This window comes from Vipera berus (assembly GCF_964194415.1).
Source record: "Vipera berus genome assembly, chromosome: 2".
NCBI lineage: Eukaryota > Metazoa > Chordata > Lepidosauria > Squamata > Viperidae > Vipera > Vipera berus.
The window spans coordinates 100749611-100769476 of NC_138203.1; the positions used below are offsets into that span (position 1 = coordinate 100749611).

General features: G+C 39.4%; 2 protein-coding genes across 5 annotated transcripts in view; one reads left to right on the forward strand and one right to left on the reverse strand.

Annotated features, from left to right (window-relative positions):
- The window catches only part of TMOD1 (tropomodulin 1), a 36862-nt gene extending 20802 nt beyond the window's left edge, over positions 1-16060 (forward strand). Inside the window, exons 5-11 of one of the 3 annotated variants that reach the window (XM_081320867.1) lie at positions 2333-2422; positions 5400-5527; positions 7134-7241; positions 8820-8963; positions 10027-10171; positions 11777-11841; positions 13904-16060. In XM_081320867.1, coding sequence (XP_081176993.1) covers positions 2333-2422; positions 5400-5527; positions 7134-7241; positions 8820-8963; positions 10027-10171; positions 11777-11805 — 644 coding nt within the window. In that variant the 3' untranslated portion in view covers positions 11806-11841; positions 13904-16060. The remainder of the gene's footprint in view (positions 1-2332; positions 2423-5399; positions 5528-7133; positions 7242-8819; positions 8964-10026; positions 10172-11776; positions 11842-13903) is intronic. The other 2 variants (XM_081320868.1, XM_081320866.1) reach the window with 2 other exon arrangements.
- The window catches only part of TSTD2 (thiosulfate sulfurtransferase like domain containing 2), a gene marked incomplete at its 3' end in the record, with an annotated part of 34903 nt that continues 25523 nt past the window's right edge, over positions 10487-19866 (reverse strand). Inside the window, exons 9-11 of one of the 2 annotated variants that reach the window (XM_081320865.1) lie at positions 17431-17569; positions 16171-16379; positions 10487-10578 (exon numbers count right to left, since the gene is read on the reverse strand). In XM_081320865.1, the coding sequence (XP_081176991.1) occupies positions 10552-10578; positions 16171-16379; positions 17431-17569 (375 nt within the window). Of the gene's footprint in view, positions 10579-16098; positions 16380-17430; positions 17570-19866 lie in introns of those variants that run through there. The other variant, XM_081320864.1, reaches the window with a different exon arrangement.

Consider the following 19866-nt stretch of genomic DNA (forward strand, 5'->3'; position numbering starts at 1 on the left):
TGAAAACAACGGCTGCTGTTTACAAGAGATGGCTTGATATTCTCATTTGCTGGCATATTTTTCTAAGCAGTGATTTTCCAAATATATACTTTAGGATTCTCAGCATTTTAGGACTCCTAATTGAATAGATAACAGATAGTGTGGAGACTATACAGACACATGTCTGAAAAGTTCGTCTATCATCAAGTTTTTCTTGCACTGTACAACCAGCCAGATGAGTGTATAGCACTTCAAGGACGTGTTTCCATGAGACACAACTGGTAGAAAATTTCCATAGCCCTCATTAGTACACAAAGCAAACGAAAAACAAGGCATCAAACCCATTGTAAGATGTGCTGTAATAGATTCTATCCCTCTTCTGGGATATTGCAAGACACCAATTCAACCTAGTAATGTTTCTTTAAGAAACTTTAATTGGGAAGTCATAGATTAGAAACTAAAAGAATACTTTTTAATTATTTTGATATTTTAAAAAATATATCTGACTGCATTTTTTAAAAAAATATACAAAGTTTTTTTTTAAAGATACATTTCAGCAAGACAGGCAGACAGACAGATCCTTTGTAACTGAACTGACCCTGAGCTTTTTGCTGCTTGTTAAAGAACTCCAGGAGCATGATCGAAGCTAGTTTTTATAATAAAGCAAATTAAATACATAGATATTTTATATAAAGAGAAAACAATTTGTAAATGTTGTGTTCTCCTGAATCAACAAGAATACAGCTCATTCCATCATCTGCACCCTAATGAGTACTGTTTGGGATTGTGGTCTTAGTCATTCAAGCAATAACTGAATATTTTGTTAAGGATTTACAAAAATTGTAGTTCTTTAGAAAAGAGCCACTTAATTTTCACTCAAATGCAAGTCTGGAATGCCTGCTCTAACATGGTGCTGATTACAACATATACCGTACGTATATACAAATAACTGGCTAAAAATATGCAATTATCACTTGTGGTACTGCAGAACTTACTATATTCCTAACAAACAGTTGCCATCAAATGTACAACTGTCCAGAATGTTGCATGTTTCCTAATCTAGGAGTGGATGTAGCTTTATAAGATATTATTTTTGTGTGTATGTTATTGAAAGCATGTCAGAATAAAATGCTAGGTGTGGACTAACTCTGTGAACAAATAAGCTTTTATTTATTCTGAGAAGAAAAGGACAACTTATTGTATGTGTGTATTTCTTTTATTCAGTCATGTCTAATTCTTGGAAACTGCCAGGTCCGGTCCCAGCAATTTTCTTGGCAAGGTTTTTCAGGAGTGGTTTGCCATTGCTTCCTTCCTAGGGCTGAGAGAAGGCAACTACCCGAAAGCCACCAAGCTGGCTTTGTTAGAGTGAGACTAGAACTCATAGCCTCCTGGTTTCCATTCCAATGCCTTAACAATTACACCAAACTGACTATATATATTAAGCCCTTGCAGATTTTGGCAGTAGCTCAGATTCTACTCATTGTGGAATTAGAGGACAGATGCGACTGAGGCTTTGCTAAATGGTAATGCATAACTGCAAATAGCTCACTTGGTAAGAGATATGATAGCAACTTGCCAAGCAGTGAAGAGAACTGCATTCATCTCAGTCCTCTTTCCCATAGTGGGTGGATGTAGTGAAATTCTCTGACATTTAGAAGGATATGCAGGTCATTGTCATGTCAGTTAGGAATCCAGTGATAGTGGATGATTAACTGATTATCCAATGTAGCATGCTGCTCCTTACTTAAAAAAAGCCCTGTCTAATTAGCCAAAAAGGGACGCGGTGGCTCAGTGCGTTAGGACGCTGAGCTTGTCGATCAGAAGGTTGGCAGTTTGGCGGGTCGAGTCCCGAGTGCCATGTAGCAGAGTGAGCGCCTGTTACTTGTCCCAGCTTCTGCCAACCTAGCAGTTCAAAAGCACGTAAAAATGCAAGTAGAAAAATAGGGACCACTACAGTGGGAAGGTAACAGCGTTCTTTGCGCCTTTGGCGTCTAGTCATGCCAGCCACATGACCACAGAGATGTCCTCGGACAAGCGCTGGCTCTTTGGCTTTGAAACGGAGATGAGCACCGGCCCCTAGAGTCGGAAACGACTAGCACGCATGTGCAGGGGAACCTTTAATTAGCCAAAGCATCAGGAAGCATATCCTGTTTGAACATACAAGTTGTGTTGAACTTCAATGGATCTTCTCAATATTCTCTTTCAAAATAAATATTTTATCATTGTTATTTCACATTTTTTTCTAGGCTTCTGAGTGTCTTGGCCAGATTATCACTTTCTCAGGAATGACTAATCTATAAATTTATTTAACTTTTGTTTTCTTTGTTGTTGTTTTTCTTCTTCTCTCATGTAGCTATTCTTGGCATGCATACGTTGATGAGTAACCAACAATATTATGAAGCACGAGGGACTACAACTATAGTGAACAAAGAAGGATTGGACAGTAAGTAAGGTTTACAAACACTACAATAATCTAACAAAGGGAGTCAAAACCAGCAGCATTATAATTATAGTTAATAAGACAATACAGATTCAGATTAAATCCAGATTCAAGAGAGGAAAGCAGATTCTGAATATGTGAGAGTGCTCTGGTCACAACTCCTGAAGAAGTCTCATTAATTCAAAAGGTGCCAAAAGGTATGATGCATGATTCCACACTGTTCAGAATCACTTTTTATAATTCCGTGTGTCCTACATTGGATGATAAGAGCAGAAGGTAGTAAAAATAAAGGAATAAGCATGAGTTGCAAGTGGCTCCAAATATCACAGAGTCCTTTTGAAGATGAGTCTAATTAGCTGTTGTTTGGGAGGGCTTTTCACCAGTTGATTTAAACTTTTGTAATATTAAATAGGACTGCTTTTCTCCAAGCCTTGTCTCCATACCTACCTTCCTTCCTTCCTTCCTCTTTCTTTCTTTCTTTCTTTCTTTCTTTCTTTCTTTCTTTCTTTCTTTCTTTCTTTCTTTCTTTCTTTCTTTCTTTCTTTCTTTCTTCCTTCCTTCCTTCCTTCCTTCCTTCCTTCCTTTCTTTCTTTCTTTCTTTCTTTCTTTCTTTCTTTCTTTCTTTCTTTCTCTTATTAAGCATCTCCAGAATCTAGTGCTTTTATCAGAATTACAAAAGCTGTGTTGTGTTGTTTGCAAGGCGAACTCTGCCCTTTTGTATGCATTTGTGGAATCACAACATGGGCATAAAAGCGGTAGAGCCTTTGTGGACCATACCTTTTAATCACTGAATCTTCTTTTTCCTTCTCAGAACAACTTTCCTCTTGCTCCAGTTCTATTCTAGTTGTTTTTTCTTTTTCTCTTTTTGGTGTGTGTTTCTATTGGAGAAAGGAGAATGTGTCTGCATATGTTTGTGAGAATGATTTGCATTTCTGGGTAAGAGTCAGAGAATAGATGGTATCTGGGGATAGTGTTAATTAAATCTGTGAATACAGCATCTGATCTGAAGACACTCTTATTTGAACAAGCCGGCCTGGCCTGATGGGGGATGGGTTGGGTTTTATGGTCATTTTTAATATTTGTATTTACTGTTTTTAATCGGGCATATGTTTAATTTCTTTTTAACTTTTGTATTTTTGTATTTTTTATATATTTGCCCTGTTCACCGCCCTGAGTCCCTCGGGAGAAGGGCGGTATATAAATAAAATTATTATTATTATTATTATCTTATTTTACAAGCAATAATTTTAATTAGTAGTTCTTAATTCAGTTAACACTTTTTTTTGCTCTGTTTTTTTTCCCCTGCTCTGTTTTGAAGTTCTGGCAAATATTTGTACACAGAGAGAGAAAGATTGAAGTAGGTCAGTGGCTTATTGTCAGGACAGTAAGAATCTCCAGATTTGGTTTCAACTGGAGTCAGAAAACCTAGCTTAATAAGATGGGGAAGCTGGGCATTGGATATGCTTGAATTATAAGTTTTTTTCTCCTTAGTTTTTCTTTCAGAGAATTATCTTTAATTTTTAGGTAAGGATATTAATGGTAGTTTTGTAATGTGTTTCCATAATCTGAATCCATATCTCCATCTTTGGGGTCATATGCCCTGGGAAAAGTCATTCCTTTGAAATAATCTCCAGGGAACGTTACTGATTAGTGCTTTCTATCCAGGGTTGATTATAGATTATAGATTATCTCCTCTACAGAGCAGATCACTTGAGAATGTGGAATTATTAATACTGTAGAAATGTTAAATTTATTTGTACTGGAGTTCCAGAAAAATACATTGATGAAAGAGATACTTTTTCTAAATACATGCTTATTTATTTATTTTTTTATTTTAATTCCATTTATATCCCGCTCTTCTCCGAAGACTCAGGGTGGCTTACAAGCTTAGCAATAGCCTTCATTCTATGTATATGCCTGCTTATTAGGGCTTGCACACACACCCCCAAGCAGCATTATTACAAAGTCAGTTTAATTGCCCCCAACAATCTGGGTCCTCATTTTACCTACCTCGGAAGGATGGAAGGCTGAGTCAACCTTGAGCCTGGTGGGATGCGAACCTGCACTGATTGCAGGCAGCTGGTGTTACTTAAGGAGGCATTAGCCCACTGCTCCACCAAGGCTATAATATGAAAACTTTTTCTCCTATTTTCTTTTTTTCTTTTTCTTTTCTGATGAGGGTGAGTGTTTTTCATGATATAGAATTTGTTATTGTTCACTAAGGAAGCAAATGCACTGTCAATGTCTACAATGAACGTATATTTCAACTTTAAAAAGAAAACAGTTACGATGAAGTACAGGGGGAAAAAAGGTTTCCTTCTCGGCATGCAGTTTATGCACCAAAAAATTTCTAAGCCTGAATTTCAGAAAACAAGGCATTCCAATGTATTTTCCCCTTTTCTTTGGTTCCCAAACTGAAAAAATTAAATCTTAAAAACACAGTCCAAACAAAATCTATAAATCATATTAGTACAGCTGCTAAGCGACATAAGACATCATTATTGTACAAATTTATAAATTTATTTAAATTCAAATTCTTCAACATGGGTTGAAAAGATATGCTTGCATCTGTCTATTCTGTGCATCTGTAAGAGGCATATGAAAGCATTTTTAAAAAAAAAAATAGAATAAAAAAGCAGCTTAGTTATCACACTACTAACGCTGAGTCTGTTCTGTGTGTTTCTATGCAACGTTGTAGACATTTTCATCACCACTTGGCCAATAAAAATTTAAAACTCCTATCAGGGGTTGGTGCTGAACTTATTTTAATTTATTTTCATAAGAATCCAGCATCAGAGAATCAGATTCTTCCATTTGTACCCCAAGTGAAACAAATGCTGTTAGAAAAGCTTTAGGAGATCAAGGTTGAAACCTACAAGATGAGTTAAGGTTGAGGTTATTACTCTTTCTTCATTGTATCACTAATGGCTGGTCAGAAGCAAATGGGCATAATAGATCTTTATCTCTTTCACTCATGTAGGTATAATTAAGCCTACACAGTACAAACCAGTTCCTGATGAGCCAAATTCAACCAATGTAGAAGAAACTTTGGAACGAGTAAAAAACAATGATCCAGAACTTCAGGAAATTAATCTCAATAATATTAAGGTACGGATTCCTTTCTACCTGGGTTTGCCTTGAGTAGGCAGAGGGGTCAAAGGGAGCTAATTTGTACTATGGTCTACGTAATTACTGTGCCAAAAAGATCATAAAGTCAGGCGTGACTCATTCAATGACTGCCTTGCGTAATAACAGAAATTCAGGTTCTAACTGTGGTTGTAAGTCAAGGACTGTCTGCACAGAAATACACTCTTTTGGGGTTTCTTCACAATAAAGAGGCTCGCTATTGACTTCTTCCAAGATTTTTTCAAGACATCGTTGACTAACCTTGAATGGTCTCCCATTCAAGTATTTATTTATTCGTTTTTATTTATTTTATTAAATTTATATGCCGCCCTTCTCCCTAAGGACTCAGGGCGGCGCACAACAATAAAAATTAAAAACATGAAATAATTTTTTTAAAAAAGAATTAATAAATACAATAATTATATGACAATTTAAAAACCAGTAAAAAGCTAATTAAAACCGTAGTCAGTCCAGGCCCGCTTGTTGGAACAACCACATCTTCAGGTCACGGCGGAAGGACCGAAGGTCAGGGGTCGTCCGCAGCTCCAGGAGCAATTCATTCCAGAGAGTTGGCGCACCCACAGAGAAGGCTCTCCTCCTGGGGGTCGCCAGCCAGCATTGCCTGGCCGACGGTGCCCTGAGGAGGCCGACTCTGTGGGAGTGAACCAGGCGATGGGAGGTTGTCAATGGAAGCAAGTGGTCTCGCAAGTACCCCTGTGCGAAGGCCCCCCTGGTCACGGCCGTTAGATGATCATCCAAGTTGAGCCGTGAATCCAGGAGGCCACCCAAGTTGCGAGAAAAGGCTTGCATGCCTTTTCTCAAGCTAAATCAAGATTTGCTATCTGCTGCCATCTGCATTCCCCTTTCCATGACCCGGGAAGCTCTAGTCTAGAGAATAAAGAAAATGACTTTTCCCTCCATTGACTTCTTGAAAAGGTATCTTTTTCACACCAGAACCACAACTGAATCATGAAATAGAAATTAAACTGAGATGGTAGTTCTAAAACAATATACCTAGCATTCTTTCCATCAAAAAGCAGCCAATCATTTCAGAGAAAGTATAGATGGCATTAAAGTGACAGATGCTTTCCCCGTCTGTCTCTCTGATATTTAACATATGAAACAAAGCTGATGCTGCAAAGAAAATCAAGTGACTGCTGTTATTTACACATGTTTTGTTCAAGACACATTTTGGAGAATAGTTCTAAATCAAGGAAGGGTTATGGCAGAAGGACCAAAAGGACATACTACTTTCCAAGTGCGGTTGCTTGATTTTCTTTGCAATGTATTTTATCACAGCTTTATTCTGCCTGTTTTTAAAATGAAATTGAGGTTCTTACCTTCTGCTCCCACTCCTCACCTCCAGGCAAGATTGGTGGTTATATAAATTGAATAAATAAAAAAAGCATTTATTTTCTGATTGAGATCTCAGCAGAGGAAAGGTAGCATAATAGAATAGAACTGGCATGTTTGAAATGGTTTACACTGGTATTACTGGATTTTGGAGATCCATGATTCCTTGGAATCGGTGGTTGTGTCCCAGTAAAAATAGCTCATCTAACCCTTGTCTGGTGTTTCTCTTTTAAAGGATATTCCTATACCTATTTTGAAAGCTTATGCTGAAGCTCTGAAGACTAACACCTATGTGAAAAAGTTCAGCATAGTAGGAACAAGAAGCAATGACCCTGTTGCTTTTGTAAGTGTCAGATGACTTACACCTAATCTTCTCAGGAAAGTTTTATTGGGATTGCCTCCTTTAATGACATTCTATTTGGTTGAAATGCAAATCTCATATAAGAACCCTGCCTTCTCACAAGTGAGTTTAGAAGAGGGTGATCAAGATGGTGAGGAGACTGGAAACCAGTTCCTTGAGGAACAGTTAAAAGAACCAGTACTTTCAGCCTGGAAAAGGGATGATTGGAAAGAGGATGTGATAGTAGTTTTTAGAAATAGACACAAAAAGGGTTGTCATATAGATGAGGGAATGAACTGGAGGAGAGAGTGAACTGGTTTTCTGCTAAAAACTAGGACCAGAAACAGTGGGTGGAAACTATAGAGAAAGACATTTTGGTGAGGCATAGAATTTATTTATTTTAAAGAATTTCCAGGTAGCAAAAGTTATCAACCATTGGAATAAGTTGCCTCATGAGGAGTATATTTTTCTTCACTGGAGATCTTCAAATAGAGACGGAGTAGCCCCCTGTCCAGAATGCTTTAGCAGTTCCTTCAACAGAGCAAGAATTTGGGACTGTATGGCTTACGAGTTACACAGCTCTTTGAAATACACTATTTGTTACTCAAATGGTTGTGGCTTTGTTCTAATGAATCATACGTGTCATAAGCTGTTTAAGTTATGACAGACGTGGTTGACAGAAACAGAAGAAATTGGGGCAACGGTTAAAGAAGTAAGGGGACTGAGTGCCTTAAGCTTCCCAAGCTGTCAACCTCTGAGGAACTCATTCTGTAAATTTTACAGTTGAAAAATCCACTGAAAGACTGCAGGTTCTTAAAAGAATACAAATTCCTAGAGCTAGAACATGGTTCCTTTAAGAAGGTAACTTATACTCTTCAGGCTTGTCATATGTTCAGTCTTAAACTGATTTTAGGTTCTTTGATAGCAGAGCTGTACTCTTTATAAAGAAATCTCTATGGCTGAATTCTCAGGTTAATCATTATCTAAATTTGAAGACTTCTATTGTTGCGAATGAAGGTAAATATATGTGTCCCAGGATAATGTTGCAGGATCCAAACTAAGTCAGTCACCAGGACCAAAGCTTTATTCTTACAAGCATTTTGGCTCTCTCTGGAGAAAGAGAGAGAGCTTCTCTGATGATGACCTCCAGGACAAGCCCAAAAGCTTGGAACAATAAAGTTTTGGTCCCAGTGACCGGCTTAGTTTGTACCCTACTATTTTCATATGTAATATAATCTTATGTTAATTTGTTCGTTATTAGATATATATCCTGCCTTTGCTTTGTACAATTTCCTTGGGTAGTTGGTTGGCAGCTGTGAGCTGAACTAGCTAGGGATCTAATTTAGCAGGGCACCTAATATTCCTCACAACAACAACCCTGTGATGTGTCAGAGCTTCCTTGTGGGTTTCTCAGAGTCACCCAAAAGATAAAATAGAAAACTCTGGTTTGAGTCAGCAGAGTGGTTAACTTATGACAAAAAAGCGCTCTTGTATTAATGATGCTATCATTAAATCTTTGCTTAAAGTTATTAGCAACAATAAGTATTCTGCTTTTCTCTTCATTTTCTCTCTCATTGGAAGGCATTGGCAGAAATGTTAAAAGAAAATGGCGTATTGAAGAGCTTAAATGTGGAATCGAATTTTATTACTGGATCTGGAATCCTGGCCCTGATAAAAGCACTGCAGAACAACACAACACTAATTGAACTCAAAATTGACAACCAGGTAACCTGTGTAGAATAAGGTCAGCTTCCACCAGATTTTACAGTCTAAGCATTAACTGCCTCTTCCATTTTGATGCCGGGTTTTGTGTTACAACACTGAGATGGGAGGACATTTGAGGATTTTGGGGGAACAGCCAATGAGCATTACATATGCTTGGCTTTTACATTCAGCCTAGAGATGAAACAGGTCTGTCCAAATCAGTATTTCTTAATCTTCGCAGCTTGAGGCTGTGTGGACCTCAAGTCCCAGAATTCCCCAGTCAGTATACACAACAAGTCCACACACAAGGATGATGGATGCTTCCAGGTGGCTACAGTGCTCTAGAAATGCCAGGTGTGCTTTCACTCTTTGATATCCTCAAATCAAAGGCTTCCTGTTGTATGGGGGTGGATTTTCACACGTGGCATAAAATGTCTTTTATTCTATCATGTAATTCCTTAAATTGTTGATTGCTAGAGCAATATATTATTAGAGCACAGGTTCCAAAGAATTTTTGGTCTAGCTTCCTTTAGGGCAGGGGTGTCAAACTCGCAACATCATGTGACGTGTCATGATGTATCACGACTTTTTTTCCATTGCCGGCAATGGGGTGGGCGCAGTTTCGGCATGAAGCATCCGGGGAATGGGATGGTTGTTTGACACCCCTGCTTTAGGGTTTAACTTCTCTAGGTCTTAATTTTTCCCCAAACAAACCTGGGACTCCAAGATTACAAATAACCTTTTTAGCCTCTTTCTTTATATACTGCTCAAAAAAAAAATAAAGGGAACAAAAAATAAGACATCCTACTATTAAATACAGTACATTGTGTTGTTTAAGTGTTCCCTTTATTTTTTTTGAGCAGTATAGTTTGGTACGTTATCATTCCTCCCATCCCAGTCACAGGCAACTCTTCCTCCTATTGTATCTTCCCCTTTTGTAGCATAACAGAGGGGGGGGCATTCTGCTCTCTTCTGATGAACTTTCTCCTCTGCACTGCTACATCATGTAGGCATAAACCTGCCAGATAAGCAACTAAAATTAAAAAGTGCTTCTATGCATTTTTTTCTCTATTTTTCTTTTAAGTGCCAGCTTTTGGGCAACAAGGTAGAAATGGAGATTGCCAGTATGTTAGAAAAAAACACCTCTCTCTTGAGGTTTGGTTATAACTTCACTCAACAGGGACCCAGACTTCGGGCATCCAATGCTATGATGAACAACAATGACCTAGGTGAGATTTATTTTTTCATAGAAGTAGGGGTACTTGGGGTGGTCATGACCATCCTTCCTGATCCGTTACTCCAAAAGATGGCATGTTTATATGTTACTCTTCTTAAACTGGTCACCTCTGGTTGAATATTCTAGGAGTTACAATCCAGCACTACTGAAGAACATCAGGTTGGGAAAGATATTGTTTATTTGGCTCCCTAGTGGTCAGAAGAGTTTGCTTTCTTCTTATCTTTTTTTTTAGTTGCATCAATTTTCCTTCATTCAATTTTTTTTGGGGTGCGGGAATGCTGGATTCATACGTGGGTAGGGTTTTTGTGAGGAATGGAGGGTGAATGTTGCTTGAGGTCAGATTTTCCAAAGGAATATCACAGATTGGCCATATTAAAAGGAGGGAGGCCAAGATTCTACCTAGAAATATAAAAGAACAAGCAAGCAAATAAATAAATACAAGAAGTGGACTCCTTGATTAAAGTCGCAGCTAAAGTTCCTGTTTCAGTTGGAAGCTTCGGAATATGTGGAAATGTAGATTATTATTTCTGATTATTATTTTTTAATGAAAAAGTATCAAGACTTTTAAAATGTGATCTCTTTGCCTTAACTTCCTGACTGCTATTCCTGCAGTATTCAAAAGTGTGAGTTTGGGATTGATATTGTTTAGTTTTTTTGATGTTGCCAAACTTTTCAGGAAAAAACAGCTTTTGCCCAGGGGGATGTAATCAGTGATAAATAAACCTGCCTTCAGTTGATTCAGGGGGTTGGTCTGGACCAGGGGTAGGCAACCTTGGCTCTTTTGTGACTCGTGGACTTCAACTCCCAGAATTCCTGAGCCAGCCATGCTGGCTCAAGAATTCTGGGAGTTGAAGTCCATGAGTCACAAAAGAGCCAAGGTTGCCTACCCCTGGTCTGGACCAATATTATCTGCTATCTTAACTTGCAGTATTTCTTCATGGACTTGGGAGATTCTTTTATAGAAATTATTTGGGTTCAGTCGAGAACAGTTTGCATGTAAAGCATGCAGCATATATAAAGAACATACAGAGAGATTACAAACTCTGTAACCCACAATGGAAAATCTTGACCTGTTGTAGAACTACAAATTAGCTTGAGCAATTCACTGGTGCTCATGGAAGATCAAGCCTGTTAAAAAGGACCTGCACTGCAAAATATGTTGTGCCTGTGTTATACTGCACTCATGGAAATGTGAAGAAGAGACTATATGTAGCTCAGGGTTGAACTGTGGAGTCCTTGGTGCTCTCTGAGCTTGGTTCTTTGCTTGCAGACATTTCATTACTCAACTAGGTAACATCATCACTGATTATCATCACTGATGATGTTACTAGTTGGGTAATGAAGTATTTGCAAGCAAACAGCCATTCTCAGAGAGCATCAAGAATTCCACAATCTATGAAGCTTCTGTCATTGATTGGCTGAGCATACGTAAATAACAAGGAAAACTCCTATGCATGGGGTGGACCAAGCTGTCACAACTGTTTGTAGTACAGATTTTGTAAGTCAAAATAGATGTCAATTGGCTGTGGGACGTCTCAGTTGAGCTCCTTGGCGCAGGAGCTCTACATAAAATATCTGACTTAGTTCTTATTTGCAGCTCGCATACATCGATGTGATGGTCCCTGACATAACACCTCAGCCCTGGAACTGGAAGATGTATAAGTATAGATATCCTTGCAATCCTCTTTTGGCAACTACTTTACTCTCCTTCCCAGATTGGGAACCAGGAGTGCTTCTCTGCTATTCCACTTGGTTCTGACTGTCCCCTTGCACTTCTGTTCATAGATTTCTCTAGGATGTCCTTTTATTCTTTGGAAATAGCTCTCTTATTGGAAGGAAAATACCTCCTATCTTCATGGTTGAATTGATGTGATTCACTCTTTCATTCTGTCCTTGTTCTTCCTTTGCCTTCTGCTTATACATATGTGATTGACTTTTGCAATTGAGTATCATGTGATTTCAGCTAGAACAAGAGTTGCTTAAAAACAACCTTCCTCAATGTAGACAGTCCCAAAGGTTTTTAGCCCAAGCACAGAACATGCGGCTGTCCGACCAGGCCCAGGCCAGATGAGGTTATATGATGTTCTCCAGACATCATAACCTCTCTTAAAGCTCATTTGTCCATTAGGGTTGCCCTTATTGTAATGCCAGCAATTCAATCTGATTAAAAACAGGGCAGTGCTTATTTTTGTTAGGAAAAAACACTTGGTGTGTCTGTTTTGTGAAGAGCTACTTCAACAGCTGGCATTTAACTTGATTTTTCCAACTAGGTGAAGATTTTTAAAATGTTTATTCCCATGCACAATGTCTAGACCTTCTGTGGTGGAAAAAAAATTAAAGCTGTTGACCCTTTCAGCCCTAAACCAGAGCTGCCTTTTGTACCATTTCCACTCAGTAGCAACTCTTCTAACTAGAGTTGATTTTTCCCAAACAATCATAAAAATGGGAAACTGCAACCAGAGTTACTTAATTAAGAATCCAACTTGAAGTAATTTCTGCAGAAATTTGGACGGGGAGAGAAGGGGTAAAACAAACATGCAGAGTCTGGAATTCTTTTTAGTCTAATTGCAATGGACAGTTACATATTCTAGGCCAGGGTTTTTCAAACTGGGTTCTGCAAGGATGTAAACTGAGTTTTGTGGAACTAATGGGATAAAAAAAAACTTTGCAAGGAGCAAAGGAAAAAAAAGCTTTTAATACAGTGGAGACTAAAACATACAAAGAACAGCTGCAAGACTTGAGTTTGGCTAAAGAAAAGAAGAAATAGGGGAGACATGATAGCAGTATTCCAGTATCTGAGGGGCTGCCACAAAGAAGAGAGAGTCAGGTTGTTCACCAAAGCACCAGAGGGAAGGATGAGAAACAATGGTTGGAAACTGATCAAAGAGGGAAGCAACCTGGAATTAAGGAGAAACTTCCTGACAGTGAGGACAATCAACCAATGGAACAGCTTACTTCCAGAAATCATGGGTGCTCCTTCACTGGAGATTTTTAAGAAGAGGCTAGACAATCACCTGTCTGATACGGTATAAGTTCTCCTGCTTGAGCAGGGGGCTGGACTAGAAGACCTCCAAGGTCCCTTCCAGCTCTATTCTATCTGCTCTCACCTGGACAATGCTCTTCAGAGGCAGCAGTAGCAACACTGTCAATAGGACAGGGCTTGTCAGTTGACATGCAGAAGCTCTTTTTGATCAGGGATTCTGATTTTTTTTTTTAGGAACAGGTTCTGCAGTCTGAAAATTTGGAAACACTTGCTCTAGACAGAGGGTATAGTCTTGTGTGTATTTGTTTGTTAGTTTAGCTAACGTAAGGATTACTTCTGATTTGATAGCTATAGCATTGCACTGTTAAATTGACATTTTAGAAACCTAGGAATTCCAGTTTTAGTCTTGGAGAAAGGATGTAATAGTCATTAGTACTTCACAAAAATGTGTTTTCCAAGAAAATTGATTAGCCACGATAAGGGCACAAAAGGAACCCTGGTAATTAATTCAGCTTAGGGTACAGTGTTTTCGGATCTTTGATTTCTCTCTTTAAATATCCAACAATAAATTGGTGAGGTTTGTTCAAAGATGATTAGATGTTTAGTATTCTAATTGTTACACCTAGGGTTACTTGCCCTTCTCTCTGGTCTTGTAATTCAAGAATTTAGAGTATTTATGGACCTCCCCATTTCTATACATAAGAAACGTATCCTGACCTCAACTGTATTTTTTTTCCTCAGTGAGAAAAAGACGACTTGCAGACCTGACTGGACCCATCCTTCCCAAGTGTCGAACTGGGGTGTAGTTTTGGTTGTACAGATGGGTCTGTAAGCTTGCCCTGGTTTATGAAGGCTTACGGAAGCAGAGCAACTGTGCGGTGATTTAATGCAGCTTGTTTTTTATATGACACCTTCGCACATGATAATTTTAAATTAAATAGTGATTATAGGCAAAGGTCTTCACTATCAATTTGTAGAATATAACATCTTTATTTTTAAAGAATAATTCAAAGTTTTACCCTGTTAACCATAAAGTGCAATTTTGGATTCTGGTGAAATATATCATCGCTCGGAAATAGCTTGAAGTTATAATTAGATTACAGCCTAGTTTTTGTATGGATTTATTTGTGTGTGTGTGTGTGCGTGCGCGTGTGCGCGCTTGGATATGCATGAGTAGTAACAATAAAAAGATGCAATACTGCTCTGTAAATGTAGCAGAAATGTTAAAAAATATTTTATTTTCATCTTGAAAGAATTAGAAAGATTCTGCTAATCAAACAGCATTTTTATTATCCCAATATATATAATCACTTTAAAGACTTGAAAATTGCAACCAGCCAGCAACATCCAGAACCCTAAGTTGGAACTGAGTATTAGAATCATCTATTAAACTTAAAGCAGTTCACAGCCCTGCAGCACAAAAATATGTAAGGCCACTGTTTGCCTAAGCCAGGGTTTCTCAACCTTGGCAATTTTAAGATGCTGACTGAGGAATTCTGGGAGTTGAAGTCCACCAATCTGAAAGGTGCCAAGTTGAGAAACACCGTCCTAAGCAAGAAAGGCAGCTGCTGAATGGGATGTTGGTTATTTCTAATTTTCCTGAAGAACTGAAGTTAAAATATAGATTAAATCTGATATTACACATAAGAGTGCGTCAGGCCTCTTTATGCTTGCAAAGTGAATGTTTTTTGTATCGTGTTTCTGTTTCGCTATCTCTTAGCGACAGTCTCCCTGATCTAACAGGCTTTTGCAAAAAGCTGCATGGGATATAATGCTCAAAAGCTTTATTTGAGGTTTTCGATTCATTCCAGTCCATTTGCTCTGCAAGAGCAAAGTAATTAGTACCTAGGCAAGATTTGCTAATCTCCCTGCACTGTTGATGGGGATACCTCTACTCACTGCACAAGTCTTCTACACTCCCTCGACAGAGGGTGACCTTACATTCTGCACAGTGGCTGAAACAGTTGACGCCATACAAATATGATTTTGCCTCTCTCTTGCCAAAAGAGGGTACCATTTCTTTTTATGTCTCCCACTTTACAGTGTCATGTTCTGCCCTCCTCAAATGGAGATTACAATTCCACAGCTAAGGGACATGGGGAATTCCCATCGATGCTCATGGTAGCATTAGAATCTGTAATGATTCAGAGCAGCAAGCATCCAGGAACAGGCATGGCTTTAATCTTTGGACTCATTGTTCATCTGAAGAAAGATTGGGGGATTTAAAACAGCACAAAGGATGACATTATTATTAAATTATTATTATTATATCTTACCTTTGTGCAATTTAAGGCGGTATACATAAAGCTTCCTCCTATTTACAGATAGGAGATCTTTTAAATGTTTAACATGCCCTTTAAACTCTGAAACATCTCTTCCCTAAAACTGGGGCAAGTTTGACTTGGGAATTGAGCAAAACAAGCACCTTATACTTCTGTCCCTAACACTCCTGAAAATGGATCAAAAGGTTAAACCCCTCTTTGTCTAATTATATAATATTAGCAATCCTAATTCCTATGTCCCAAAGTGTAATCCTCGGGATGAAAAAACTTGTCTAACGCTGCAATACGGCCCAACTCACAGTCATGAGATGATATCCCATTAGTTCTGTTACTGGTAGTCAGCAACATTCATAACTGTACAGAATTCTATGCAACTTGTTAAAATTAATGGCGAATGCATTGTAGCCTTCCCTAATGAGTTGAGACCCATTTTTCTATTTTTTTTCACTGTAAATTAGGCCGTCCTAAAGCATCACATATTAGAACTTCAAGCTGTCTCGTGAAAGACTCTAAATATGGTCGAATCTTTCCCCTCCATGCAATTTCTTCTGAGAGGAATCCAATCACACACTGAAATTTTGACTGCAGCTGGAACTGAAGATTTGCTCAACCGCCCCACACAATTAACTCCCTCAAATCCCATTAAAACACATCTCAGAACTGGCATCTCAGGCAATCATGAGGGAGTGTAACTTCAGGGGTTGTCAAATGGCGTTCCACGGGTACCTGCTGCCGGGTCTCTGTACATTCACATTCCTCTTTGAAGCTTCGTTCTGAAGGTGCTGAAGCCAGTGCTACACCTTTCTCCTGGCAGAGAGGACAACAGGCTGTAAACCCTTTTTGTTGGCATCTCTGGCATGTCAGGACAAGTTGACGGCAGAGCTGGGTAGAGCAAAGACGGTACTGGTCCCAGAGTGTCCCACAGTAACGGCAAGCTGGAGGGGAGGAAAGCAAGCTTAGATTGTTTATGGTTACTGCTGACCCTATTTTTCCGATGATCTTAGGCAGAGCATGATAGGACTTACAGAGCTACCATTTACTATCCATGGTTTATTCAGTAATCCACAATGGATTGGAATTAGTTGCGACAGCTAAATCATAAGTTGTGCTTTATGAATACAGTGGTTTGGATCTCACAGCACATTTAGCTTAAACCAAACATTCCACATTAGTTATGTACTGCATTTATGCCCCATAATTACTCTGCAAGTTCACGCTAGTCACGAGAGGCTCCTCCTTTTACAGTAAGCCCTTAATTTAATTGACTATTCAAAAGGAAGTAGACCTGTTAAATCCAAATGTCCGTTAAATCCGAATATAGGTCATCTGTATCGGCATACGTCATTTGTGTAGTGACATAATTTTTTAAAAATGGCAATAAGACCTCAGTGTAGCAAATTAACATTAAATGAAACTGAAGAACAAGTACAAAAATGCCCATTGTTTCTGAAGTCCATTAAACTCAGTATATTAAACCGAAGGTTACTATATTCCTACAACCACAACCTTGTAATGTAAATTAGTTGAAAAAGTATAGCTTGCCTTCATCTTCCAGCGATGGAAGGGCAGATACTTGAACTTGAATTTCTCTGGTCCAAATTCAACATTTTAAAACACTTGGAGGAAGAGCAGTGTCCGACCTATGATGTACCGTATGTTCAGCCTGGGCTTTAATTGTGACTGAATTAAGATAAAATATATGCCAGCATAGGAGATATAGGCAGCGAGTCAGTGTCTCATTAAAAAAAAACACAACCTAAGTATGAAGGAAAAAACTCTTGGTGTTTCCAAATAATTTTCCCCAGCTGGATGAACTGGACTACAGCCTCTCATTAGGCCCAGCCATCTTGCTCTTCATACAGAGGGCAGCTAATTGAAGAAGGCTGAGCAGGAGACGGCCCCATTCTACAGTAGTTTGCAAACTACTGGGCTTACAGGATGCATGCAGCAAAAAGTGCTGCTCAGACTGGAAAGAACATACTTTACCTGAAATGACATCGCTGTTTGAGGAAATGGCGTAACGTTCATCAAAAACAAAAAGCTTCCCTCTGTAGAACCCATCAGGAAATTCTTCTAGGTACTTGTGGATGCCACCTTTGAGATGATACACTTCTGTGCAGACACCCTGGTTGAAAGCAATACCGCATCCAATATTATTTTAGAACTTCTGAAAAGCCAAGAAAAGGTTCTACAATCTACAACCAGTCAGGTATCAGAACACGTGGAGTATATCGCTTTGCTGCATTTATTTCATGAGCAGATATAAGCCAAGCAAGATGTGAATTTTCTACTCCTTTCTTCCTTTTTCAACAACAACTAAGAAGTATTGGATTCTATATTAACTGACAGCAGAAGCCAACCTGTCTCATATCCTGAAAACTAACCTGTAGAATCATGCTAGGCCAGGGGTAGGCAACCTTGGCTCTTTTGTGACTCGTGGACTTCATCTCCCAGAATTCCTGAGCCAGCATGGCTCAGCTTGGAAACTCTCCCTTTCCCCTCAGCATGGCTGGCTCAGGAATTCTGGGAGTTGAAGTCCACGAGTCATAAAAGAGCCAAGTTTGCCTACCCCTGTGCTAGGCCATTACGTATGAGCTCAAAGGCCTAGCTCTAGGCTAGAGCAATGTTGGCGATGTGTAGACTTCAAATTACAGAATTGCTAGCAGAGCCAGTCTGACGTAGTGGTTAAGGCATCAGGCTAGAAACTGGAACAGCCTGAATTATAATCCCACCTTAGGTATAAAGGAAACTGGGTGATTTTGGGGGCCAGTCCCCCTCTCTCAGATCTAAGAAGCAGGCCAATAGCTAACCACTTCCAAAAATTTTCCAAGAAAAGCACAGGGACTTGTCCAGGCAGTCTCCAGGAGTCAAGACTGAACCTGAAGGACAAAACTGCTCTGTCAGTGTGTGGGTTGTGTATATTTGTGACCTCACAAGAGTTAGCAATTCAGTTGCGTCTGGATTTGTTTTGAAGAGCTTGTTTTTTCAGAGGCTGACCCAGGAGTGAAAACAAAATTTTAAGATTGAACAAGGTGATGAAACTGCCAGAACAGCCTGGCTATTAATTATAAAGATCTTTGAATCAAGCTCTAACCCTAACCCTCCTATCTAAAGAGAAAGGGAGACTGGGGAGCACAGATCTCCATGATATAAAACTCTCCCCATTTCTATTCTTAAACATCTTCACCCCAATTGGTGGAGCAGTGGGCTAATGCCTCAAGTAACACCAGCTGCCTGCAATTAGTGCAGGTTCGCATCCCACCAGGCTCAAGGTTGACTCAGCCTTCCATCCTTCCGAGGTAGGTAAAATGAGGACCCAGATTGTTGGGGGCAATAAGCTGACTTTGTAATAATGCCGCTTTGGGGGGGGAGGCGAAAGCCCTAATAAGCAGGCATATACATAGAATGAAGGCTACTGCTAAGCACATTTAATTTGTGCTTAGATTGTAAGCCGCCCTGAGTCTTCGGAGAAGGGCGGGATATAAATGGGATTAAAATAAAAAAATAAAATAAAAAAAATTTCCCCAAAGCATAAAAAAGGGCCCTAAACATTTCAGCCCCATTGCATCATTGGAAAGCCTACCAACAAAGTAGGAGGCTGAATTGCCCCCATCCAGAACTTGCCTCCCCTTGAGCAGAAGAGTTCTCAGACACTAAATTAGACAAGATCCCAATTAATGAGCTAGAAGGTCTTCTAGGACAGGTCACCCAACTGTAATGAAGGTAAACTCTGCATTACGTCAAAGAAGGCTGGGTGATGCTAAACAATACTATCTTTTACAAAGGGTTCTGGTTCAGCTGTTTGCTCCTTAGCATAAGGGCCACATGCAGAACACATTTTGCAGCAAAGGCAAGATTTACTCCATTTGTTTATCCTGTATTGAACAAAGGCATCTGTTTAGTGCACAGCTGGATCCACAAAATTATGAAAGGATAGCTTTGATCTTTATCTAAACTGCAATGATTCATCCATTACAGGTTGTGAAAGAGCAGGTGTTCTTTTCCAGCTCTTTTTGAACAGTTAATTAATTTAAATACTTCCGGCAATTTTGTGCAGGTTAAATCTGTGGTTATCTAGAGTCTGACTTTGTTCAGCATTATGTAACTGCCAGAAGATTGGACCTACCGTGTTTCCCCAAAAGTAAGACCCTGTGGTACTTTCTTTTGGGCTCTGAAGTAAGCACTAGGTTTTACTTTGGGCTGCTGAGTGCCAGCCTGCATGCCTATTCGGTGCTGCAGGCCCTGGGCTATGGGTGGGTGCTGCAGCTCTCATGCTGGCTGGGCGCTTTTAGCCTCTACCAGCTGCTCCTGCCGAATCACCTTCCGCCTGGCTGGCTGCTGCCGCCACCACGAGGTAAGGAGGCGAGGCAGGTGGCGGGTGTGTGTGTATGTGGAGTTGCTTCCTTCCACGTGCCAAAGCCG